Source organism: Tympanuchus pallidicinctus, unplaced genomic scaffold, assembly GCF_026119805.1.
Source record: "Tympanuchus pallidicinctus isolate F22 unplaced genomic scaffold, pur_lepc_1.0 scaffold28, whole genome shotgun sequence".
Taxonomy (NCBI): domain Eukaryota; kingdom Metazoa; phylum Chordata; class Aves; order Galliformes; family Phasianidae; genus Tympanuchus; species Tympanuchus pallidicinctus.
In genome coordinates this window covers 4526518-4553637 of record NW_026294745.1, presented here as the reverse complement: position 1 = coordinate 4553637, position 27120 = coordinate 4526518, and the positions used below count along the sequence as shown (strand labels likewise).

Sequence of the window (27120 nt, the reverse complement as noted above, 5' to 3'; positions counted from 1 at the left end):
ATAACTCCTTTCTCACACAGAGGTTATAACTGTTAAGTTTTAAATGACAAAAATAAGATTCTATTGTGAACACTGATGAAAGCTTTCAACTTTGCACAAAATTGAAACAAAACAATTTATTCTGTCAGACAGTAAATACCTCAGAGTCTGATAAAAAAATATGAAAACAAGCAAATTGATTATTTGTTTCTTTTTGATGCTTTCAATGAAAATGCTTTCTGCATGCTGAAATTCTTTTCCACACCCTCCACCACCCCCTTTTTTTTTTTTCTTCAATACGTGCTGACAAATATTTTTATGGCCAGCAAACTGTGCCAACATACCTTTTACCAATTTGCCATCACTGACAGTTTTAGGAGGAACATCCTTTTTAGTTTCTAGAGCTCCCTTAGCACTTGGCTCAGATCCATCTTCAGGTGTGTGCCCATCTGCAAGCTGAGTTTCACTTGGTGCATCAGTGGTAGAATCTGCTGGAACATCTTCGGATGAAGATACTCCCTTTTCAAGAGAAATACGCAAGCTTACCAACCGAACAGCTTATGGCAGAGTTAACACAGTGCCTGGGGAGCTGCAATTCTGCCAGCCATTTCAGAAATCACTATCAACAGCTAATTGTACCTCAGTAAGCAGTCAAGACTGAAAGCCTGCTCTTATAACACGCTGCTTCACATAAACCCACAGGCTGCACAGACTAAAGATCTGCAGCAAGATGTTATTTTACAGGTAAGGAAACCTTCTTCAGCCAGTACACTTCTGCAAAACAACTGTTTTTAAAATGATGCTTTTTAAAACTAGACCCTAAAAGCATACACTTTCTTTCCAAAGTATATCCTTTTAGGTCTCGATCTCCAGGGCCCAGGACAAAATCCATTACACTTGACTGACAGTGATAGAATGAAAGCTCCTGACATTTTTTGCTAATATATAATTGCACGATACTTTCTTTACAAAGTCAAGTTACTATAGAGATGAACACACGTTAATGTTTGATGACTTCTAGCCTTTTGCTGAAGAACATCAGACCTATCGATGGCTTTTGTGGCATTAAATTGATGTAGTACAGACCTTCTAAGATTTTCAGAACAGTAAACAGTCACTGTTATGTGACTGAATCGTTGAAGAAAACTTCTAAACTCATACTATAAAAATACTAAGACAGATGTTGTAGAATATTAAACATATTCACACAGCAAGTTGGGTGATCAGATTAAATAATATAACATTTAATTGAGTCTCTCTCAACATGGTGTTAAATATATTTAATATTGAAATATAAAGTGTTGAAGAGATTCATTGCTCCCTGAAGCCCTTCCCTTACCAACAGAACTAATTACTGAAAATCCCTGGGGAAGAAATGGACTTCGTGTATTTACTGAAGCCAATAGTACAATTCTCTATTAACTTTAATGGCCAAATGGAGAATAAACAATTGTATTAGTTGCCTATACTTATGTTATTAAAGCATAAAAATAATATTGAAATCTTTATTCTAAAAAATTAAAAAGAATGGCATGATCTACAAAATCTTGCAGTAGGATGGTATACACTGCTAGATACAACCCCAGGGAACCTGAACCAGTTTTTCTGCTTACTTCTTAGCAAGCACCTAGGAGGAAAAGGTTCCTAAAAGGAACACCTAAAAGGAAACTCCTGTCATTACATTTTCGGTTGGGGTGCAGTTTCCCCAGAAAGTAACTATTAAGTCCCAATTAATTAATTATGTAACTCGTATGAATTCAACAAACTAGTTTGCAAATAAGAAATTCTAGAATAAAAGCTATCATTGTGGTACAGGATGATTTTGCATGTAACTTATCAACTGAATAAGATTATATTTACTACAGCTTATCTTTAAAAACAGCGTTTTCAAAGCATTTTTCACAGTTAAAATATGAGACAAGTGTTTCAAACATTGAATATTATTGAATTTCTTCATTTTCCAGAAAGTTATTTTGAGGAGTATACCCACAGGCCTACCTTCTTTCAGTTTAAGTAATTAATTGTTGAGCACTCCAATATAAGCCTTGAGATGACAAATGACATAGGGCCTAAAAAGAAAATAGCTCTTTCCCATGAAAAGTTAACATCAGATAAAATATTTCTGATAATATTTGCAATTTTCTTTTCAGTAAGAGAACAAACAATCTAATGCTATTAGCTAACATGAGAACGGTTAGAAATAAGGATGCCAAGTCTGGATACTATCTTCTAATTACACGAGTAGAGTAAGCAAAGGAAGTAATAAGCTGTATGAGATTTTGAAGGTCCAGTATTTTTCAGTCAGTCGTGCCAGTATTCTTCTCTTATAAAATCTCCCTTAGAAAAAAATCATGCCAAAAACATAGTTTAGCTACTACTTTACAAAGAATCATGAAGCTGTTAAAAATTTATATCTCACCTTTCTGAAAAAAGAACATGAATCCTAATTCTACAAGCCTCTAGACCTCCACAAGGCATATATTCAAAAGATTCATAGCTTGCCATTTTAGAATACAACCACACTGAGTGGCTGATCACACTAAAAAGCAAGAACTAAATATCACATATCCCAAATTAAACGCTATACAAAATTAAAAAGCAACAAAAAAAGCATTCACATCCTTTGCTGAACAAGTTCTCCATCATTCAGAGTTCAATTCTTAACAAGTCTCACAGCAATACACTCAGTAAGCAAGTCCTTTGCTCACTTACACTGCAGTTTAACGCACATACCTGACAGTTGTCACTGCTCTCTTTTTGAAGGAAGAACTGTTTTTTAAATTCATAATATGGGTTATACTGGTGCCATGGTTGTAGGAACTCAAATCTGTTAAAAGAAAACTGAATTTGTGAAAACGCACATGAACACAGTAATACCAACAATCCACTGCTGTCTAAATCTTTGCAGATGGAACTCTATTTGGTATTTGGAAGGACTGTAATGTATGCATAAACTTCCAGGTCTTATATGCTGAAAGCATGGTTTCTACAGAAGCTTTCTGGTTGCTTGGTTGCTTTGACGACTGGAGCAATAATACTCTGGCATTACCTTTCAGTAGGTCCCTGAATTTCATTAAAAAATAAAAAAAATAAAAATAAAAGTAATCCCCTTCTTGAGATCTGCATGCCATTTTAATATACTTGTAAATAAAATCCTCAACTTTTAAAATAAAGAGTAAAATAATGTTTTCTCTTACCTGAGATCATTCTTGGCACGAACACTTGTTTCAAATTTTATCCCATTCCTAGCAACATATTCAGCCAGCTTGTCAATAACAGGTTGGATATCTGGGGGTGGAGGTATAATGGCAACCACTGGAGTAATTGTGCTGAAAATATAAAAAATACACCGTTTTTATAAATAGAATACAAACACCTCTCAGTCTCCTGTTTTAACAAAAAACATGAAATAGAGGCTTGTTCTGGTTGGATTATGCAGTTAAAGTAACTGCTGATTTTCCAACTAGCAAAAACTTCATAGAAGACAAATAAAATAACCACTCATAATATCAAAGACCAAAGTGAAACCAGGTAACCAAAGCTGTACTGATAATGGCAACATGACTGAGGCATCACCAACCACAAAGCTGCCACTAAATATTTTGTACTGCAGTGTAGGAAAAAGATTCCTCCACCAAACAAGCATATCTATAAAATTATGTGGTACCTTGTAGAAGTTGTGGTAGAGGTCAACCCACTGCTGCTATCAGTTGTGTCAGGGGGAGGTGGAGGTGTCGTACCAGGTGGTGGAGGTACAGTTCCTACCCCTGTAGTGCTGGATACAGTCACCCCTGCAGGCAAGGCATTGTAGTAGGTGGCAACATCTATTCCTGGAGGTGGAGGCGCGAGGCAGTAGGTTCCATCAGGTAGCATATAGTAACTATAATACATGGCTGCCACAGTTGCTATAAAGAAAACATTTAAAACATTTATTTAAGAATAATTTTCTTTTAAAAGAAAGACATCTAATAAAAAAAAATAAAGTAACAACTACATCAGTACGAAACCACTAGAATTTAGATTCATACAACACCCTAAGAAATGGTATCTAATTCATCATGTTAAAAAGTGAAGGAATGCATAGGAACAAAGACAGAATCAGAATAAACTGAGAGACAGCTGGAAGCCAAATAGGTAGAAATAATTAAAAAAAGTGAACCAGAGGAAGCCTACAAGAAACAACCTAATATGAAATAATTCCTCCTAAACTAACTCACCTCAGGCAGTTTAGCTTAGTTAGAATTGTATATGCATTAAGAAGGATGAGCATATACTCAAAACTAACACTGAGGAATTAGATGGCTATTATCACTGGCCAATTAATTAAATTACAGCATTGCTATAAGAGCAAAATGTATTTTCAATACAGAAAAGTAACTTTAAAGTTCTGTTGTTTCAAGTTTCACTTTATTAACAACCCTTCTAAATACTATCGGTCAAAATAAAAGTATTACAGCTATGTAAAGCTAGTAAAAATCTGTTCTGAATGTTTAAACAGTTTTTCTTCTGATCTGGCAAATACATCTGCGTTACCAGGTTTGGTATCAATGTTATTACAACTGTATATCCACTTACATAAATGAAAAAGGTGTATTTTTATATTTAAGAAATCAAAGGTTTTCAGCATTAGGGACTTTGAAAAGAATTAGAGGCACATAAATACAACTAATTTTGACCTCACTTTTTTGCTTATGAGAATTCACAAGAACTGCACGAGGTTTAAATATCTGCCCACCCTCCCCACTCCATTTAAGCTTTTTCTAAGATGGTAGCAACTTGATGGCTACTCAGTGGAAGGATGCACCTTCAAAGACTGAGGAGATTGGAAAAGAATAAATATCAGTTATGAGTGATCAAATATGAATTTAACATATTTTCTTCCCACTAGCCTCTGCATACCACCAGCTGCCTAATCACAATGCACTTACAATCAGAGGAATATTCCACTTGTGATGTTTGTACAGCTGCCCCATCTGTTGATTGCGGTGTTGATGAATTATTATCTGATTGTGCTTTGCGGACCAGCGCTGCAAGTGGATGATCAGGATCTACTACCTTCAAAGGCTGAACAAATGTTGAGAGTAAGAATAGGTTAAAACTTGAAGTACGTATTTAAAAAGACACAGTATGGTCAATCTAATTTGGATTACATTACGTTAATTAAATATCAATAATATCGTCCAAATACTGAAATTACTGTTTCTGTAGCTCCTGTATCAGAATAGGCTTATTTTTCAAAAACTTGTGGAAAAAAACAAACCAAACCAAACCCCAAACTTTAATTTTATAGAAACACGGATCCATATAATGAATAAATAAGTGGTTGTTATTTTATTGCTTACATACAGTGCTGGAATAAGACACAGAATCTGACCTACACTTTAAGAGCAGCAATAATTTTGCTGAAAAGTTATTCACTAAAACTGTTACATTATGTCAAGATTTTATTTACTAAAATCTGAAAACATTTCATTTCAGTTTTTAATCAAAATAAATTTGTTTCAAGGATAGCTAAACTTGTTAGCAGGAGATTAACACCTGCACATCGTAACATTTATGCCCTGTAAGCAGATGTTTTAGAAAGTTACTTTAATACAATGAAGTACCTTCACGAGCTCTTCAAGTCTACTGGATTTTTTAGATGCAAAGAGACTCGGATGCAGATAGTTTCCATCATCATCATCATCGTCATCATCCTCCTCCTCAGATTTGACTTTCGAATCTGAATAAAAGCAACGTCTGAATTTAACTTGGGTTTGCTACACATTTTTATTGGGAGAGGAAGAGGGGACAGGACAAGCATATGTTCTTTTAAGTAACAACATTTTTCATAAATCTGCTTATTCACAAAAACACAGATAAATGACGACGCTGCTAGTCATCAGTAAACCTTCTGTTGGACCAGTGCTATGGAAGTGTTTATAAAAGCTCCAAGACTGCAGCAGTTTTGTGGGAGCAAGTTTTCCTAAATTTTTTTCTTCTAGAAAAGTTTATCCAATTTAAGGAAAATTCTGAATCACCACATCAATGTCAGCTACAGTGTAACTGCTGCTACTACAATACCCCCAAAATATATGGCTATGTTACCTAAAAAGATCAGTGGATGTCCCAACGATTCACACCCCAAAGCCATTTATTTAACAAGCAACTACTTACGTTTTTTCTCGTCTGCTTTACTTTCAGAAGGAGCAGCGTATCGCCCCTCCTTCATAGCCTTCTGAATGAATTTGTAGTAGGGATTGAGGTAGTGATCAAATCGCAAGAAGTCAAACTGAGAGTTGCGTGCTTGCTTGGCTTTCAGCATAATCTCAAACTGAGCTCCCTGCTTGCAGACAAAATTTGCAGTTCGTTCTATAATCGCATGCATTTTTGCTGTTGGTGGCTGTGGGAGTAAAATAACATGTATTTATATTTTCATAAGCAGCTTGTAGAGTCTCCAAACTCCAGAAGGAAGTAGAAAGAGCAGCAGTTCCCTGACCAACTTCTCAGCTTCCTCTACCAACAGCATCATCACCACTTTCAACTGGTGGAAGCATATCAACAATGAGAAAGAAAAAAAACAGTCCCCACCTCCCCCAGCAGCTCATTCATTTTCTTCTGCAAGACGTTCTGCATCTTTCACATCAAACTGAACTGGGGAACAAATTCTGGCTGAGCTTGATGCAGCAAAAACATTCTTTAAAGGCAGGCACAGTCCAGAGCCATACCACAGGCAGCACACGAGAGGAGACAGACATGTTTGTTGACATAGCAGTGCCAACGTACAGTGGATCTACCTTTAGATCCACCATGGATCCTGGAGATCCACCACGCATGGTCTTATCTCTAGAAGTGCAAGTATTGTCCCCTAGCTATAAAATTCTTTTACAATGTTGCCCTCATAAGGCCCAATCTGGAGCACTGAGCTCAGGCCTAGATGACCTTTAAGGTGCTTTCCAGCCCAAGCTATTCCATGACTCTGTCTTTTCTTGGAAGGGACGTGTTGCATTGTAAGGCAAACATACTGCAGTTCAATGTGCTATCATGTCCCATAAAGAGTCATTAGCTACTTTAGCAATAAAAGAAAATGAAGAAATCTAAGTAGCATCTATGCATTTCTATTCCTGCAATCTTATGCTATGTCAAGAAGTGAGAAGAGCAAGAATGAATAAATTCACCATTAACTGTTCTTAATTTCATACTTAGATAGGTCTTTTTTTCTTGTGCTCAACAAACTGTGCATTCCTATAGCAAATGAAATGTCACACTAAGAATTCATTTCAGCTTTGAATTCTTATTGGTCCAAACACAGATGTATGCCATAGATCTCAGAAAATCCTTTTCAGAAGATCAGAAGCACAAGAGATAGTGGTGCTCTATTCAGGGAGAAAGTCTGAATATCACTAAACAGCACATATTTAGAAATTATTTTGGAATCTATATTAGAACAACATGTTCAATCAGGAAAAATAATTAGTTGTTTCAAATTTCACTTGTCCCTCTAGAACACTACTGAAGATTATTTTAATTAGAGATAATGAGGTTCTCAACAAATGGACTGTTTTGTTCATTGCCTGTTTCACAATTTAGCCGTATATGAAATTTATCCTCTCCTGCAGTTCTTACACTGAAATATAGCATGCATTTCAAGGCCTAGAGATTTACGAACAAGGCAACAAATCAGCAAGGAAGCTCAAGAAAGATGGTACTAGAAATTACTATCTGGCTTTGGATTGGAAACTGATATTGTTTATAAGCTCTGAAACACCAGTGATATGCACAACTTCAGAAATTTTACAAAGCAAAATACATTAAATCACCATCAAGTAAATGCAGAAGTCACAGATATATTTTACTTTTCTACAACATTTAATAAAAAAGACTGAATTAAACTAATTAGAGCTATTTGCTTTAACTTCTAAAAGCAAGACTACCTGCCAGAACACAGAAAAATAGTCAAATTATGGAAGTGCTACCATCTAGCCTCATATTCTGTTCCAATCTTTAATTACTATGGTAATTAAAAAATTTTTCCTGAGTGAGTATTCCTCACTGCTAGTTAAACAACAACCCTTCACTCCTGACTGAGCCTGGAAATCTTCTCTTGCCTCTCAAATATGCTCTTTTTTGAGAAAACACAGCAATTTTCAAACTTTCTTTATAAAACTGATAATATCCTCTTGTTGCACACTTCCATGGCATCCACAGGCTTCTTAAAATGCAGTGGTGAAAACTCTGCCCATGAACCCAGACCACAATCTAAGCAGTAGACGACATGTATGCATGACATAACTCTTGCTTTTTATGTTCCAGAATGACATCACTGCTGCAGCTGGAGTTGCCACACGCTCAACATTCAACAACTCAGCCTCTGGATCTTCATTTAAACAGCAGTGTTTACAAAATGCAATGCATCTGTACATGTTTGCCAATAAATTGTGAATCAACGTAATGGCAAATTATTATTATTATTTCTAGACAGCAGGGTAGAGTGTGCAATATGCTTCACAGCAATTGAATTAACACACGCAAAAAAAAAACCCCAACAGAATATAAACTTTCAATGTTAAAACTGAATTATTTGCTTGGAACAACAACAACATCATCATCACCATGGCTACAAAAATATTCCCAAAATTTCCTGTCCAGGATCAAGCACACATTGTTTTTAGAGTTACTGTCTAGACTTTTCTGGATTTGTTGGTTTGTTTTAAAACCCAAACTAAACACCCCCATTCACTTTCTGTTCATTTGAATACACTGAATTTCCATAGCTGACTTACATGAGAAATTACTCCGTTAAGCACCAGACTCCACTCTGCAACTGTATAATTTATAAGTAGTTTCAGAACAAAAGTCAGCAAAGCAGATTTCTAAACAAGAAAACTTTCTTTCACCTGCAGACACTTTTTGGAAACTGCACACAAATGCCAAATAAGCAGTTTCTGACCAAGAACTCAACATTCCTAAGACTAAAGGGTAACTGCTAATATAAAGGCAATAATGTACAAAAACCTGAACTCAGCAGCAAGTTTGCAAGCACTTAACTGTTGAAATATACTGTAAGATTGCATAGAAAAAAAGCTGGAAAAGTTGTATAATGGAGATGTTTAACAGCTCTTAGTCATATATTAGAAACAAAACAGGAATTTTCAATTAATGGCTAATGAAACAGATGAACAGTCTCAAACAAATACATTGTGTTCATGATCAGTTATTCTAAGAAATTGCTTTAAGTCTTGACTATCCAAGATTATCAAGCTGAGAAGGCAAGCCAAAGCCAAGCACAGCATAGAAGAATTTTATGAGACTTTCCAGTATCTTTCTGAAACTTGAAATTAAAGTCTTCATGTTTACAACTGTACTGAAACACTGGTATTACTTCGGTGAAGGATCTTGGAAGGAAAAGAACTGTTCAGCATCCCTCAAGGAAAACATGCAAGCTGCCATTAAGCCCATAGTTTAGAATGTAGCAAATCCTGGTACAATCACATGTAGGGAAAAGCTTCCACAACTCTGAAGTTATTTCAGAATCTTCTAAAAATAAACTATTACTTTCCTCTTTGTCTAAGTTAGTCTAAATGCAGTTTTTATGTCCAGTCACTTCCTATACCCTTCAGACTGGGACTGCACATCCAGCTTTCCACATGATCTGTGACACCTGAAGTGACACTAAATACACTCAGTGTAAGCACAGTCCTAACTTCAGCACGAACAAGAAGATTCAAGAGACTTAAAGAGAACTTAAAAATTAAAGAAGTACATCTGAAATGAAGCTACAAGTTGAGAATAATTTCAAGTCCACCAAAATGAAATTAATAAAAAAAAAGCACCACAAAATCCTTGAAAATCCAGAGAAATGCAGTATATATTAGAAGTACACACATACCAGTTCCACATCAGAAGGTACATTCAGTCCTGGAGGGGCAACAAAAGGTTCTTCATTTTCTTCCACATTTTCTGTCTGAGCTGTTTCTACAACAAATGACAGAGGAAAATATTAAAGCACATAACATGACAGTGTTAACAAAAAATTACTGCAACAGAGTTTATCTAAAAGGATACACAGTGCAGAAATTTCTCAGATGAAACTGTAAACAGTAACACTAAAGACGTGCAGATATGATTCCTCTGCCTGATGTTAGTAGTTCTGTTTATACTCAATTTGACTAAGGTTGCATAGATTAGGTATTAAGAAGAAGAGAAACCTATACACATCAGACCTGACTACAGAATTGGGACAGATAAGTCTCAAGTCAAACTGAAAACACGCACTCTCATTACTGTTACTCCTTGTTTTTACAAGAAAATCTACACAAAATTAATGCATTGGGTGAATCTTCTCATAACAAAATATAGACACCCAGCATCTCTAAGGCTATTAAGATCCACGCATCAGGTCTGACTTCGGTTCCTTGTTATCTACCATTTCAGTACATACAAACAAGCCAAAGTACTTTCACCAATTCCTTACCCTAATGAAAACTGTAGAAGAACGCAATAGAGAGAATAAAACCCACTTTCATAACCTATAGAGACACACCAGTAGTTGCCTTAATAATTGATTAAATAAATGTTGCTATTCATCTTAGAGTTCAGCCTCAAGTTGGTGTATGGTTGCTTTCGGATCAACTTCAGCATAGCCAAATATTTAACAGATTTATTACATGAATGACTCATCTAAAATAGCTATTGCCTTACAAAGGTCAGTTGCATCCTATTACGAGCTGTATCAGAAATATTACTCCAAAAACATCTTGCTTTATACAATATACTAATTCAAGCGGTTTACATTTAAACGCAACTTTCAGTATTGTCTATTCTTCTAATTATGGTTTAAACATTCTAAGGAAAAATGAACTTCAGTTGTATTCTAGCAATTTAGAGAGTACAAATAAAAGAAACCTTAAGGGAGATAAAATGTAACTTGGACACAGAGGTCTATGCCTGTACTTTAAGGTAACATGGTATCATTCTGATGTTACATTTTTATTACTGGTCAGCTTCAAGAAGTTACAAATAGTTAAATGCAAACTCACTTTGCAGGAACAAGAAGTGTAAATAAAGCAATGACACTTGTACAGTAATACATGCAGGAAAGATCAAGTCAATATTTTGTGCCCTTTAGAAAATGCACGTGCAGTCTAGATGCTTTTACACACTGTAAACTACTAGTAACCTCCAATGGGTCAGGAAAACTATGGACACAGGCAACAGAACAGCCTGGTTGTGCACCAGGAGCCATAGTGACTGCTCGCATGCAAACTGTTACCATGCAAGAAAGACAGCAAACTTCTCTATTGCTATATGCAATTTTTTTTTAATGGATTCAACCACTTTAAGTCCACAAAGGTACACAGAAATTTCGACATTAGGGAAAGGAAGAAGCAGCAGACAAAGAACAGCTCTGTGTCATTCGGCAGCAGCTCCAGCCAATATTTGAAGTGTTCACAGAAGAACGGTCTGTAATTCGCGTTACAGTTACATGCATCTTCCAATACTGAATTTTACTCTATTACAATCTATAACAACCAATTTAAGGATTTATAGTCCTATATTATTGGAAATGGCTACCATACGACAATCTATTAAAAAGCTATACAGTTTCAACTACAGCAAAACATAATACTGATGTTTCTCTCTTCTCCAACTACTCTCAAATACCACTAGGACGTGCCCCTTTGTCATCCTTCATTACTATAAGTTTTCAATTCATAGTCTGATAAGAAAATTAACAACTAAGATAATGCTCCCATGAGCTACTATGAGGACTTCTGCTTCTTGTCAGCAGTATAAGAACTCTCACATTACAATGAAAGATTTTGTAATAGTTTAGTATGGCGCTATCATGCAGTATCAAATATTGATTAAATAAATATTAACTTGAAGATTGGAATAATTCTCTTTTTTTCAATGACTCAGTAATGTTCAAGCTGTACCTTACTCCTGCAAGAATGATTCCACTAAAACTGAAATATATCATTCTAGGTATCTCACCGTTCCAGAAAGAGAAACATGTACAGCAACCCACATAAAACTAGAACTCACAACTCTTACTCTTTTACTGTAACACTACAGCATGTTATCACAGCTTTGCAAATGCTTCTTCCAATGAAGACATGCTATAAGGTTCAACAGATTCCATTTTTAGCAACCAACAGAGAGGGGAACATTCACTTCTCTAATGTGGCAGCCAAACTAAAAACACATTCTTAACAATCCCCAATTTTTCTGCAAGTGCAAGCTGTACACAGATCCTCACAACATGCAAAACAAATATGTGACAAGAAACACTAAAATACTGTAAGCAAAGAAGACATGGAAAGTATTCAGTTATGCAATCTACCAAACATAAGGGAATAAAACAAATGATTATACTGAAGACAACAATGCAAATTCAGCATCAGTACTGAAGAGCAGAAGAAAGCCCCCTTGGTGGAATGCAAGCACCAGTGCCCACTGCTCTGGCACAGCCAGCCTTCCCACACAACAGCAAGAACAAACAAATGATCATCAATGCTGCATTATATCCCATACCTTGGTAAAACAAGCACATCTCCCATCTCAGTAACCCAGTAACATAAGTTAAGCAAGCCCAATCACTAATCAAACAATCCTAACTTCACTAAGACACTTGAAAGGTTCCTTAAGATTTCATGTTAAAAACACAACTGACTTCAACTAAAGATTATCACAGGAGACAGAAGAGCTATGCTCTTCCCCTTCACTAAGGCTCACTATTTTTATGCCTTACCTCTTTGTTTTGCAGGCTGATGCTCCTCCTCCTCAGTGGGTTCTGAAGGGTCATAATAATCACTGCCATAACGAAATCCCACTGCATTATAGGTACCATCTTCAGCCAAAGCTTCGCTCAGTCTTTTATATTCCTCCTCTTGAACAAAAACACAATTATCAATTAATACAACATATTTAAAAGCTTATGTCATAAAAAAATAAAATAAAATAAAAGGTAATGACTCTTACTTAAGTTTTCAGATGAGACGTTTTCACCTAATCAATTTAACTTTCATTAAAAATTAAATAGAAAAAGGCAGCACGTACATATGCTGACTACTAATATCTCCCTGAAGAGATAAAGGCTGCTGGTTAAGACACTCTAACGCAATTATGCAGACAAGAACAATGGCTTTCAGTTATATGACACTGGAAAAGAAGCAGGATGTGTTTATTTTATTCTTTTTGGGGGGAGGGGTTGAAATCCCAGTGCCCTCAGAATCAGGGCAATTTCTGTGTGGATCTATATTTAAACTATCCTGTGGTCCTCTCACATACGCAAAGACTCCCGTTTTTCGAATCCACTGGATACTGTCAAGATAACATCAGAAAAAAGAGAGTATAAAATAAGTAGGAGTTAATTTAATTTCATAATTATTTATTTAAACATGTGCTAACTAAGGAAGTTTCCTTGAGCAATACCTTGCCTCGCCTCCTCCTCAAGCAAGTCCGTATGCAAGGCTAAATACCTCTCTTCATCACAGAGGGCCTCTATTCTAGCTTCCTCTTCAGATAACTGATAATCTCTGTTCCACGTAGAATATTCAGCATCATACTCAGAAAGGTCATGCAGGTGACCGCGCCCATCATACCTGCAGGACGAAAAAGCTGGTCAATGCAAAGAACTTAGGGCTTGAGTTCATGTGACTACTTAAATACTTACCCATTAAAAGTGAAAAAAAAACAAAAAACAACAACAACAAAAAAAGCACTTTTATGTTAAAGCATATTTCCTTTTAGAATTTACATTTAATTTTGCTTATCATTTGTCACCAACTATTGAAAATTTGTTTAATAGTCTAAATTCCTCTCAAAGAAACTAAAAAATTATTACAATTAAAGGCAAAGCTATCCTTTAATAGTTAAGCGGGATCCATTTCCTTAACAGCTCTTACCGTACGTGGTTCAACCAACCAATCAACGTCACTTGCAAAATATCGTTTTCTGGAAAGTCAAATAGCTTACATTCACACAAACCCGAATACATAAATACCTATCCGTAAGAACCAAACGGTCGAAATTTCCTCGCTTCTTTCTGCTAGTCCCGAACTCTCAGGAGATATCTTCACCATAGAAACTTGCGTCCATTGGAGGTAAAATCATGGCTAGGCTCGGCCCCTAGCCATTTGGCTGAGGAAATAAGTTCTGGGTTATGTGATAGAGAGACACACATACATAGGAACAGTAACATATACATGCAATTTAAGGAGGTTCACCGTAAAAACGGCAGAGATCAATGATGTACACTTCCTTTCTACTACGCAGAAACAATTTTATTTGCAGGAAAAGCATTGCATTGGGATAAGGTGTGTGCATCATAAAAGAAACTGATTGAAAAGTGTCAGTAAAGTCCACTCCGCTGAGGTGTCTTCCCACACACAACTCTTGACTTGTGCCAACTTGCTAGACCAAAAACAAAGAAAGTAAATATTCTAATAGCAAAAAGTTAATGAAACATGTAGGTCTGGTTAATCAAGCTCTGTTAGAGAACCTTCAACTCATGTCTTCCCACAGCAACGTGCTTTTCTCAAAATGATGAAAATGAAGACTTCTTGCTGCTGGAGATAAAAAGAATCTAAGCTTCTAAAGGAGTCTATAGGATTAGTAAATGCAAGCTTCCTTAACTTATGCATGTATGTTATTTCAATTTTTGGGGTATTGTAATGTATGCACGTACATGCACATACTTATTTTTGCTCCCAACAATTTCTGTGACTACCACAAACTGGGTTACTGCTGTATATAACCACAAAATGGCCTCTACTACTAACGAGACCACAGAAGTGAGCTGCTGTATTGTAACACTTCTCACGTAAATAAGAAGTGCAACATAATATCAATATGCAATTGTTTTTTTCACATATTCACATTTACTCAAATTTAACAAATAAACTTCAACCATAAGAATCCAACATTGCACCAAGGTTGTTTCTTTTTTCTCCACTCTTGAGGATTCTTTTTCAAGACAATTGCATTGTCTTGAGTTGCATTAAATTGAAACAAAAATCATGCTTAGCATTAAATCAACAACGAAATTGAGGGAACAAATAGCAGAGTATGCCATGTGATCCTTTTCAAGCCAAAATCCTGCCATCTTTCCCAGTGAGGTGGTCAGGGTCAGCCATAACTCTTCTTAAATTGTATTGAACTGTACTTTTAGAGCTCCACTCATGTATACCCAACTTGACTTCTAATTTTCTTTCTCCAAGTAAATGCTCAGAAAATTCATCTGAATAAACTGTTTCTAAATCCCACTCTGCACCGCTGATATTGCTAAGAAACCAGAACAAAACTCAAACCACCAGATTCTGATACACTCTCTAGCCACGGTACTCTCTGGTACCTATTCCTCAACAACCTAAAAAGCCACCTACAACATAAAATTTGAAAAGCAAGCGCCAAAAACCAGGGCCATTCTGGTTGATACAGTGATTCACACATGGCATAAGGAAAATGCAATCAGATAAAGAATTGCTCTTGGGGTACTCCATCAACAGCTTGTAGTCAAGATTATACAGAAATAAATCTCATTATCTGCAAGGTGGGTAGACATCTTTTCACTTCCCACACTGCACCCTGCTTGCTAAGAGAATGCATAACGCTCCTAATAAAAGCTCCCATGTTCTCTTGGTTTTTGAGTGAGAAAAGATGTCTGTGGTTTGCATGGAAAACAGATCATTCCCCCCTTCCACTGCGCAAACTCAGACCGAGCAAGTGGAGGAGGAAGACCCCGCATAATGGTGTCAAAAAGAAGGGAACTTCCCAACACTGCCAGAGAGGGGAACCCCAAGTTCCCATTGCCGAGGACAGCAGCATTCCACACACAGCACTGGAAGCAGCCTAGCAAGAGGCGCGGCCCTCCAACGCTGCCAATGAAGATCCCCACACATCTGGCAGCGAGCCCTCCGCTCATCCCCCGCCCTCACTTGCCCACAGCACAAGGGGAGGCACAGAAAGAGGCTATAACAGGAGATCTCGCAGCACAGTCTAGGGGTTGTGTTACACCGACCTATCGATCATGATCTTGGGGTCTCCCATCCAAGGAATAAGGTGTCGCCCCTGCTCCTGGTACTGAGCCTTCTCATCATCTCGAAACAGCTTGCAGGCATAGCCGAACACCAGCAGCTCCACACGGCTATTCCCACCTCCACCTCCTCCTCCTCCTCCACCTCCTCCGGGGGGCCCGGGAGCCGCTCCCCCGCCTGACAACAACATGAGGGGCGGCGGGCCTGCCTCTTCTGCGATCCGTCGAGAGCCCCCGACCCCTCCGTATATCGGCGGAGGGCGCGACGAGAAGGAAGAAACTCGCAGTAACAATGACTGTCCGAGCTGCGAGTCCCCCAGGAGGCCGGGCCCGCGCTAAACTCCACAGCTCCAGGACAGCACAGTCGCCATCACCCGAAACAAAATGGCGAGCCTTCCGCTTCCGCTGGCTGGGCACAGAACTGCCTGGTTTCCGGCACTCGGTAGATTCGCCTCAAATTTCTGGGACTCGAGCGAGAAATTAAGCGAGCGTGCAGCGCGGACAGACTCTGTGCTGCCAACGGCCGCGGTGCGGGTAGTTCGAGGCGGCGTGAGGGAGAACGGTCGGTTGTCTGGAGGGGATTCTAGCGTCAAGGGCGTGGCGAAAGTGCAGAGTGGGGGGGGGGGCTCGGGCCTGATTGAGGCGCCTTTCGCGTGTGCGTGAGGCAAAGCGCTGAGGCCGTGCGGGGCGGCGCGCTGTGCTGAGGGAGGGGGCGCGGGCTCGCGGGCGGGAGCTGAGGAGGAGGAGCGGCGCGGAGCGGCGCGCGGCCACAGGGCGTGCGGCTGTAGGGAATTGCAGCCCGTCGAGTTTGCTCACAGTCGGGGCATAGCAACCCCGGAACCGGAATGGAGGAGGATAGCTGCTCTGAAGATTTTTTCCAACAATGGAAAAACTACACTTCTGCTAAAAGCACGTAGTCTTGGACAGAATTTTCAGTAGTGTTTACCTCAGCGTGATGACTTTCTTCACCTCAGTAAAGCAGAGCTCGTCAAGAATTCGCTGTGAGGAAGTGATTTGTCTGTATTGTAATAAACGTTGTAATTAAGTGCATCATGTTTCCCAGTCTGAAATGGGGGTTGGCCTTTGTTAACAACAATTCTGGACACACATGTTTTTTCTTTCTTCCTTTTTTTTTTTTTTTTCTTTTTCTTTCTTAATCCTGTACAAAGAGTAGTGACATCACTGCATGGAAGGGAAGACATAAAGCAGGCCGAGAAAAGCAGTGTGTGGACACTGGGAAGCAAACGTGCAGCTTGTGTCAGCATATAGATAATTGTGATGTAATGCACCTGCAGTTCCACGTCCAATAAATGATGTTTAAAAAGTGAAATTCCTGAAGTTTACAAATTTGTAAATCACCAGGAACAAACTTCATGATGAGTATTGGAAGTTTTGGTAACTATCTGATGGCTTCACAGCCCTCAGTGAGGAAATCTGTTAAAGATCTATTGTTTTAAAGAAGAGAGAAGTTATTATTGTGTTCCTCTTTGAAAATATGAATACCAAGGAGATGCATGGGAACAGGCTTGAACATCACCTCACAATGTGCCCTTGGGAAAACTTGTAGTAAAAAAAAAAAAGAGAGAAAACATCAGAAGTCAAAGACAAACAATAGACTGTTTGCGAGAGGGTGTATGAAAATAATTTAATATTGATATGTGGTGATGTTTTCATTACTTCCTTAAGTCTGGTAATGCAAGTGTCTCAGCATAAAGATAATACAGCACCGAAATGGCTCTGAGCAGTTGAAGTGATCTTCTAATAAGTGAACTTCAGAATATTTTACCAGGATATCAGCATTTGAGATGAGCGTGCGAGCTGTGCGTGAGTCAGATGAAGGACAAACATGGAAATCTTAGTTACAAAGAATGCAATTACAGAAAGATGGAGGGAATATTCTAATGAGTTCTTTAATGTTGAGATGAATAAAGGCGAACAAACAGCGAATTTCCAGTCAGCTGAGCTTTTTGTAGAAGAATCAAGAGGCAATCAGAACACCCAGGAACAATACAGCGCCAGGTGCTGATCATGTTTCCACTGAATTATTAAGAACGGGAGGGGATATGCTAACTCCAAGACTATAAAAGCTAATGTGTGTTTATTTGGTGATGTGAAAATAATGTAGAGAAATGGGTAAGAGCAAGTGTGTGTCTGTTTTTGAAAGAGGATAAAGTGAGACCTAAGGGCTCTAGTATCATCTCACTGTTTATTACAGCAAGTGATGTTCTAGGCTATTTGTTCACATGTAGTGAGCCTGCTCAAAGAACAGGCGTGTACAGCACAATGATTACTTTCAAATTGTAAAGTACTCAAGGAAAAATGTAGGAACGTGAGCAGACTACATTTAGAGATCTTAGTTTAAGAAAGCACATGGTGGTACATTTGCACTGTAATAAAAATATCTGTAACAGATTTTTTTTAAAGTGTAAGTAAACTACCCCATTTTTATTTTTTATTCTAGTATATGTCATCACTGTAGTCGGAAAGGAAACTTGGTGCTAGTTGTAGGGTATGTTGTGTTTTCTTATTTACTGCATTTAAAGACATTGAACTTCAATACCAGCTAATAAGAAAATACAACCTGAAATGATGGTAGGCTTCTATTTTGAGGTCTTTGTATAGTAGAATGTATGTATTATTTCATGTAGACACTCAGTTCTGGCTCAACTGACTGGGAGAAAGAGCAGCAATTTGTAACAAACATAAATATGAATGTTTCTCCCTCTTGGTTTTTCTATTTTTACTCTGTTGGAGGTAGGAAGCCCTTCTTTTGGGGGCTCATACCTATCTTTTTTTCCTCCATCACAGAGCTGTAGTCATCTAGTATCATGCAGTTTACCTTTAGCTAAAAGTGTAGAAAACCATATTATATCTCAGTTCTGAAGTAGGTTTGAAAGAAAAGTGTGTTGGGCTGATTCTAAAGAAAAATACTGTTTGCCTCACTTTTTGTCCTTCAGCGATATAAAAGAAATTTCAAGTGTACCAAAAGAATGCGTCCAGTGTTATCCCAGTCAAACAGGAAAGAAAGAAATCTCAAGTGCTGGAGTTAAGAGACCTCACTGAAAACTAAGCAAAGACAGGGTAAGCAGTTCCAAATAGAAATGTGCTATTTTTTGGCAATGAAGAAGCTGCAATTTGGGGGTGGGAATTTATATAAATTCAAAGAAAGGGATTCAATTCCTTTATTTTGGTTATAGGGAGACAAAACTGCATATGAGAGTGCTACCATAAAAGATCATTGTTGATCAACACACGCTTACTGTCCTTTGTAGTAAAAATGGAAAGCTTACATATCATTATATCAGTTTTGAGACTGGGGCTCAAAGTAGGTTTGTTATTTTTGTAGAAAATGCTCTACTTAAGCTGCAGCCAAGATCTAAGGTTTCTTGTTTATTACAGAACATGGTGTGAACTCACACTTCTGTCAGATGTCTTTATTCTATCTCAGTGGTATCTTATAATGAAAGAGCTGCTGCGTTCTTTAGGGAAGTATGCATAGAATCAGTGAGCTTTACTTGAACATTAAAATTGTGTATAATTAATCTCTTAAAGAAGATATGCTCTAGATTATCATGACTTTTTAAGCAGGTGTTACTGTTACTTCTGCCGTTACTGTAGAATCCCCATGTAAAACATACAGTAATTCCAGTCCATTTTATCACATTTTAAACACAGAATTGCTATGAAACGAGTCTAGGTAAACAACTTAGAGGTATGGCAATGCTGTAGTGTGTAACTGGCCACATTAATGACTGGGAGCAGAGTAACAGAGTAATGGCTGAGAATTTCTGGCTCTTTCTATTACAAGCTTTCTGTAATTCATTGTTTAGTTACTTTATTTCTGGAGAGTTACTTACTACTTACGTGAAGCTTATATTTGCTTGTTTGTATAAAAATATAAGGTTAAATGCTCTCTTCTTTTTGATGCAACCATTATATCTATTGAGGAATAGTTTTTAATATATTTTTTATGTATCCTCTGTTGGGTTCTTTCTTCTGTGTAGGTGCATTTCACAGCTGCCAATTTCTATGACTAATTTATCTGGTTACGATCTTCTGGCCATAGGTCTGCTTTATTGAGGGTGATTTTAAGAAAAAAGATGCACATGAATATAAACAGAAAATGTTATACTAAAGCAGGAATAAAAGGGAGGGGGAAGGGAGTGGGGAGCATCTGGGAAAATGTGTAACGTTTTTCCCTGAGGTGTTTGCCTTGAAAATGCCCACCAGGTTCTATCAGACACTCCTCGTCACAGGACTGAACAACACAGCTCAGCTAGTAGGTGCTGTCATTTGGTTGAAGAAATTTCAGTTACTTTCATTTTGATGGACTAGAATTTAATGTGCAGCTGATGACAAAACACAACAAAATTAAATAAACTTGTCCTTTTTTCCCCGTTCCATTTCTTTATTCAAAATCATCTTCACTGTTGTATCATCAAAGGCATTATACTACTGTGTGCCTGGAAAGAGTAAATTAAGGTTTATGAGTAGCTCTAACAATTGATGTTGAATTTGCTCCTGAATTCTCTTATAGCAGTAGCTCTGTTTTCATGCTGTTTTTTCCCCAGGACGGTGATTTGTGTATGAGACACTGCAGTTAAAATGTGTAACAAACCTTTTCTTTTACTCTCCAAAAGATTTAAAGAGCAAGTTAAATAGTTTTAAAGTATATTCAGTTTATAATTAATCAAATTCCTTAGTTTCATCTTTCTTTATATATTTGCTTTTGTTGTTATTGTGGAAGCCCATGGCATAAGTTGTTTGCAAAACATAATATCATTGGAAATTAGCTTGCATTCTGTTTTATGTCTTGTGTTCGTGTTGCTTTTTAAAGTAATGTTCCATCTTGCAGATAAAGTAATCAAAGTGGACTGCTACTTTCTCGATACCATAGTTATGTTTTAAGAGCAACCTTCAAAGTTGATAGCAGATCTGTCTTACTGCAAGGAGTTTTTATGCTGAATTCTTTATGCAACAAAGCTTCCAACCCTGTGGTACAGTCTGTCCAATTGTATTTAATCTCTTCTTAGCCATTAAGAGGAATCCTCTCTTCTTTTCAGAAGGTCATAGCTGAGTAAGTTTATTGCATGTGGAGAATAGGCTTATTTTTCCTGTGAGGAGCACCATTTGTTGTGGTGCAATAGCGTTCCTAACCAAACCTTGGCAACTGTTCATCTGCTGCTTGAAGAGACCCACGCTTCATACATGAGGAAATGAAAGCTGTCTGATTTTTATTTTTATTTTTTACTTTACACTGTTAGATTATATATATGTCAGAAGATCCAAGTCTGCCTCGCGTAAGCTTGGGTTATAACCACTACTATTTATTTGTAATAGCACACTTAAAGAACTGAAGACATTCATTAGCTTTAATGGATTGTGAGGCTGTATTTATTACTAGCAACAACAAGGGAATACAGATTACAAATAGCTGTCATTTCATATTATCAAATGAATGAAGAAGCTAGTATACTTGCAAAGTTTGTGGTTCTGCAAATTCTTCTTTTTGCAAATGAAATGAATGTTACTCTTAAGGTGCCACTGCTTTTTGAGCCTTCTCTCTTAAATGATGCTGTGTGCTTTAGAAAAAATCAATGCTGCACTCCAATGTGGACATAATTACTAAAGATTTGGGCCTGGTAGACCACTATTCATTCCTAGAGAAAAAAAGATAAGGAAGCAGCAGTTTGTATTGCTCATTAGCTTTAATGGACTTTGATCTTCTGTTCTGTGGATTATTTTTCATTTTATTTGCACCTAATTTTAAAATATTTTCCCAAAGACCTATCATTGACTGTAACCTGATAAAAAGTTTCATAGGTGGGAGTGTGAAAGCAGTCGCTGATGATGCATTAATCAGTGCCAGATGGCACAGTATGATAACATGCCGCAACTGTTCTCTGCATCCTGAAGTTGTCTATTGAGCAAAGAAGACCTTTGGCTGCACTGTTTTCTTTCTGTAAGGCTGTATGATTCAGAGAGATATCAAATGAGAAGGCTGAAGGGCCTTCATATTGTTACTGCCTGTTCAAGTAACCAGACCTTTTTTGTCTCTCCAATGCTTCAAGTTTTCTTGGATGAAAACTCCTTAGGTTTTTCTTTCAGTGTTAAATAATTAGCTTCCAAGTGTCTCAGCAGTGTCAAAAGTTTCATGCTCAACAGGTGGTGGCTTCAGAGTATTGTATGCACTGTGCCTTCAGATCAGTCTGTGTGAAACCATATGTAATTTGCCACTTTATTCATGTGCTTTTTTTCTCTAGTGCAATTTGTCATCATCCATAGCACACAACTATTGCCTTTCTCATTCACACTTTGTCTGGGATCAAGTGGTGAACACAGGAGGCTATTGGAGCTGTCAGACCTTGATGCTGGATCTGCTGTGTATAAACTGTCAGTGTTTCCATGGTGCAGTAACAAAAAAGCTCAGTGCAGCTGTTTGTTGAAGTGTGCCTAAATGCTTTATCCTCTGCTGTTTGATTGAGGTAACATCTATTTCTGAAAATGGATGAAGATGGAGAAGATACCTGTACTTTCAGGCATGCACTTGTACCCAGTGATTTGTAGGGGGTGTGGAACTAGGTGATCTTTAAAGTCCCTTCCAACCTAACTATTCTATGATTTATTTCAAATACTTCAATCTGCAAAAAACGTTAATAAATCTTAGAGTAATAAATTCTGATATAGAATGCCTCTTTCATCACCTAAGCATCGTTTTCTACTCAGAAATATCTCAGCACTGAGTTCAAAGTGGTGCCTGTCCTGCTGTCTTCCTCTATTGGTGTTGCTTTCTGCAGCTTCTTTCTGCTGTTTTTAATTACTGCTTTTCATAATGTATAATTCTGTGTGTAAGGCTCAAAGCATTATTGCTCTGAGTGGAAAAAAACTGAGCTACCACATCTGGAAAAAAACCAGTCCAGGTTCTCTTGATGCTTCTGAAAGATGCCCCTCTGCCCAATGCAATGGTTATGGTTTTCTTAACTTGAAAGTCTGAACTGCTGAAGACATTGCAGTCAATATGACTTACCTGTACTGGAGAAGCAAAAACAGATGCTTCATCGTGCTGAGTAAGTTAGTAGAATCTGCTATGGTTACTACAGGCATGCAGACAGGATGCATTTACTGTCTCCACACTGTGTGTAATTTTAGCATCTAGGGAATGTATGCATAAGAAGAAGTCAGTATTGATCAGCATGATAAGTTGAAGTCTCAGCGTACAAGCAGTCCAAGTCTTAAGTCATTTTTCTTATTTTGCTAGGCATCATAATACAGGAGAACTTCAGAGGGATACTGCAGCCTAGCATCTGCATCTGTGCAGCACAAACGATCTGTGTATCAGCACTGCTGCCCAGGCAGGTTGTGCCTATACTTGTCCAGCTGTAAGATGAGACTTTTAGTAAAGTTTTTTTCATGGCTTTTTAGTGTTTGCAATCCTAAATCTTTATTTATTCACATTCTGAATGTGAATATGTGTGTACCGAAGGCATTCAATCTCATCTCAGAATTATTCAGTTACACTGTGATTCTGGTTCTTTAATAACCTGATGTGTCAAAGAAGAACTTTAAAAGAAATAGGTGTGTTGAAGGTCAATCAGTGTTAACTTCTTCAGTAAGCCCAAGGGTTTCCACTGCTAGAGACCTGAGGCAGAAGGACTTGATAATTAGCTCTGTATCACTTCTGTTCTGATCTGCATAAACTTGTTCATATCTTACCTTGTTAAATAGGTGTCAGAGTGAAGGAGAGCACACCTAAATGTTGTTAGCACAGAAAGGAAATAAATGCTGCTCAGCAGTTGTTCATTCCAGAAGTTCCTTCCAGTAAAAGTCATTTATATTCAGTACCTTAGTGGTTTCTGGTTAAGAACTTAAGGGTTTGAAATATTGGATCAGACAGCTGGTTCGTGTTTCAAAGGGAAATAAAGCAATAACGTAATGTAGGTGTTTGATGTGTCTTGGGAAATAAAATTAATGTCTTAGAGATTTAATTTATGGCACATGCAGCAGTATTTTGGTAATGGGCACTCAAGTTAAGATGGACAACAATAACATGCAAACTGAAATGAGAATGTTAATTATGCATGTTACTATATTGTAAAACTCTTTAACTCTTTGATAAAACCAAGTAAATAAATAGAATCAGCCACACAGATCCCTAAAGTCTGGAATAACGAAACTCTTCTTCATGTCCTGGGTTGCTATTTCACAGAAAACCTGTAATTTTCCAGGATGCTTTAATGTTGATTTTTGAAAGCTTTATATAGTTTCTATATAATCAGTTTCTGGAAAGAAAAGCATCTTCAGAAAATTGTAACAAACAAGAAGTTCTGAAAGACATAGAATATCCAGCCCAAGGATTTGGCTTAAGCCTCGAGTAACTTTGTCAGACCTCATAGTCACTGTTTCAGGCAGGAGGTTGAACTGATGACCTGCTGAGGTCTCTTCTGATCTGAATTATCCTGTGAATCCACACATCTCTTCCACTGACACATACGTGGTGTGAAGAATACAGGATCCCATTAATTTCAAGTAGGTCTCCTGGGCGTGCAGGTAGCAAGGAGTAGAGAGTGGGAACTATGCTGCTATAAAACCAAAATGAGCCGTAGGGATTTTGTTTTTGAAGTTTTCCTCTGTAGCTGGAGTGTTTCACTTGTTCACCAGCATTCTGACTGAGGTTACATTTTTCTTTATTATCAAGGCAGAAATAAAAAACATGCAATGCAGGAAGCTAGCATTGCTGAAGGGTCCTCATTTTTTCCCCCTTCTTTTCAGAGCAGTTATTCTTTCCCTGTTGCATTTCCTGGGAACTCACTGTTGCCAGCAGGTGAGATGACAGGCTTCAAGATTAGCATTTCATTGAGCAACGTGGACAGTAGTACAGCTACATGAATCACTTTTCTGCACTTCTGCCAAGATGCCAATCAATGAAAAGCTCTTAATGTTAAATAGCATACATGGGTGTGTAACCCCCATACAGATGAGAGACTGTGATTGTCTTGCTTGAAACAGGAGAATGAAGAGCACTTACTTTCTTAAATTTCTCCTCTTGTTTTGTGACCCAAGAGTGGATTTAAAGGGCCTTGAAAAGGAGTACGGGAGGAAGGCTATCAAGGATTACACCATATTAATAACTGGTTGTGTTTTACTTAGGCATGTTGATCATTGGACTTCTGTGTGCAGAAACCAGTGAAGGGACTGAGTTTGAGCTGCGAAGCTGAGTGAACATCAGCCAGCTTTGATCACTGAGCTGAGTGGTTGAGGTACAAAGCAGGCATTGAACTGTAGCAGTGAAAACTTTGTGCGGAATGCAGACGTTAAGCTGAAGATGTAGAACACATTTTCTTTTAAAACACAGAGGCTAAAATTGAAAGCTTTTGTGGGAGATCTTTGACAGCAGAACAAATGTCTCAAACATAGGAAAATATCAGTTCGTGTAAAGAGGACATCAGGGTTAGAAAAATCCTGGAGCAGCAGACTAAACAGGAAGGCTTTCCTCCACAGCAGAGGAAAACCTTAAGAAAAAACTGCTGTCAGACCTAGCAACTTCTGAGCAAATCTGAAGGAACCTAAATTTACTGTGCTCAAAAAATTACATGATTTATTAGAGACAGAATGGGATCATCTTTATACTGTGACAGAGCAAAGACACTCTGCTTTTTTGGTTGTTTCGTATCTGGGTGATTCCTGACAACCTGCTGTCTTGATAATATTTGTTTCTGGATCATTCTACATTAATTATTGAACTAATTGTATTCACAAAGGGTCAGTATGGTTTGGATTATGTTCTAGCAATGGAGTAGTTTGTGGTGTTAGTCTTCACAGCTTCATTCACAAAGCAGACTTTGACTGTATTCTTCATGGACAACATTGAACATAAGCAACCAAGCACATAGAGGGCAATAGAAATGGGAAGTGAACAATTTTGAAGTAGAAAAAACTATTGTTGTGGTGTTTAGTGGAGACACTGGAAACCAAGGCTTAGCTTTGCCTGGATCTGAACAGGAGGTGAAATGCCCTTCAGAAAGCACTTTACCCCTTGGGCATTTGCTAGCCTGGTGCGATGTGCCCGTGTTTCACTCTTTTTTTTTTTTCAGTGTAAAGAGGGAAACTATTACAGTAAAACCCACATGTAAAGTAGTATTTCAAAACCTACATTTCACAGAACTAATACTTTTCAACCAAGGAATCTGAAGTTTTAGGCTGTGTGCAATTAGCACTGTCTAGAGATCTTCACATTATGCCAGTTGTCCATATCACACTTTCTGACCTTCAAAAGAAAGAGCTGGCTTGCCATCTGTCCTGCAAACGTTAGCAAAAAACTTAATGCTTAGAGAAAATTCTCCACTTCTCCATTTCTCCTTGGTTTGGCAAGTTGGAGCAACTTACAAGGGAGGATTTTAGCTGATCATTCACCTTTGGGGAGAAGAAATCCATAAGTGAATCATTTGTTCCTGACTAATTAGTGCTGGATGTTTGGGGGAAAAAAAAAATCAAACAAACTGTGCTTATAAAAAACTCATACTTCCAGCCACATCAAATATACCTGCTTGGAGCACATCCATGTTTTTTCCTTGTAGTTTTACTGCACAGTAAACTGCAGTACATTTGAAGAAGGCAAACTATTTTATAAATGCAAGAAGAAATCTCATTTTGTTCTCAAATGCACAGTTGTCTGCTGAGATACTTTACCTGAGAAACCACTGCGTGCATTTCTGCCAACAGAGGTGACTCAATCTGACCACACAAACCTTTCCCATACATGTACTCTGTTGGATTATTTAAAGCTGACTTTCTCTTGGGGAGTCTCTGTATTTGCAGGCTCATGAAGCAACACTTTCCTGTCTCTCCACGACAACTTGTTCTCGATGCAACTTTACCAAAGTTAATTTCTTTCTTCTTCTTACTGCTAATATTATTGTTTTTCAAAGGCTTATGCTGAGCAGTTATTTGGAATAACTAAATGTTATAAGACTTCTTTTTTTAACAAAACAAGCCTTAAAGTTCAGGCTGCCAGAACTGTAATGCCAGAAATGACTCTATTCTCCTCTGTGGTAATCTGCTCTAACCACTCCTGAAGACTAGTAAGGTTCATCTGAGACTTGCTGTTCTCACAAGACAAGGAAATG

At 37.8% G+C, this 27120-nt stretch overlaps 1 protein-coding gene across 7 annotated transcripts in view; it reads right to left on the bottom strand.

The window, feature by feature from the left end:
- SFSWAP (splicing factor SWAP) overlaps positions 1 to 16476 on the bottom strand; it is a 39869-nt gene extending 23393 nt beyond the window's left edge. For 2 of the 7 annotated variants that reach the window (XM_052690907.1, XM_052690906.1), the window contains exons 1-11: positions 15983 to 16476; positions 13396 to 13565; positions 12713 to 12850; positions 9848 to 9933; positions 6136 to 6361; positions 5586 to 5701; positions 4908 to 5043; positions 3647 to 3884; positions 3177 to 3308; positions 2713 to 2806; positions 324 to 498 (exon numbers count right to left, since the gene is read on the bottom strand). In XM_052690907.1, the coding sequence (XP_052546867.1) occupies positions 324 to 498; positions 2713 to 2806; positions 3177 to 3308; positions 3647 to 3884; positions 4908 to 5043; positions 5586 to 5701; positions 6136 to 6361; positions 9848 to 9933; positions 12713 to 12850; positions 13396 to 13565; positions 15983 to 16188 (1717 nt within the window). In that variant the 5' untranslated portion in view covers positions 16189 to 16476. Of the gene's footprint in view, positions 1 to 323; positions 499 to 2712; positions 2807 to 3176; positions 3309 to 3646; positions 3885 to 4907; positions 5044 to 5585; positions 5702 to 6135; positions 6362 to 9847; positions 9934 to 12712; positions 12851 to 13395 lie in introns of all 7 variants that reach the window. The other 5 variants (XM_052690901.1, XM_052690900.1, XM_052690902.1 and 2 more) reach the window with 5 other exon arrangements.
- Between the last annotated feature and the right edge of the window lie 10644 nt (positions 16477 to 27120).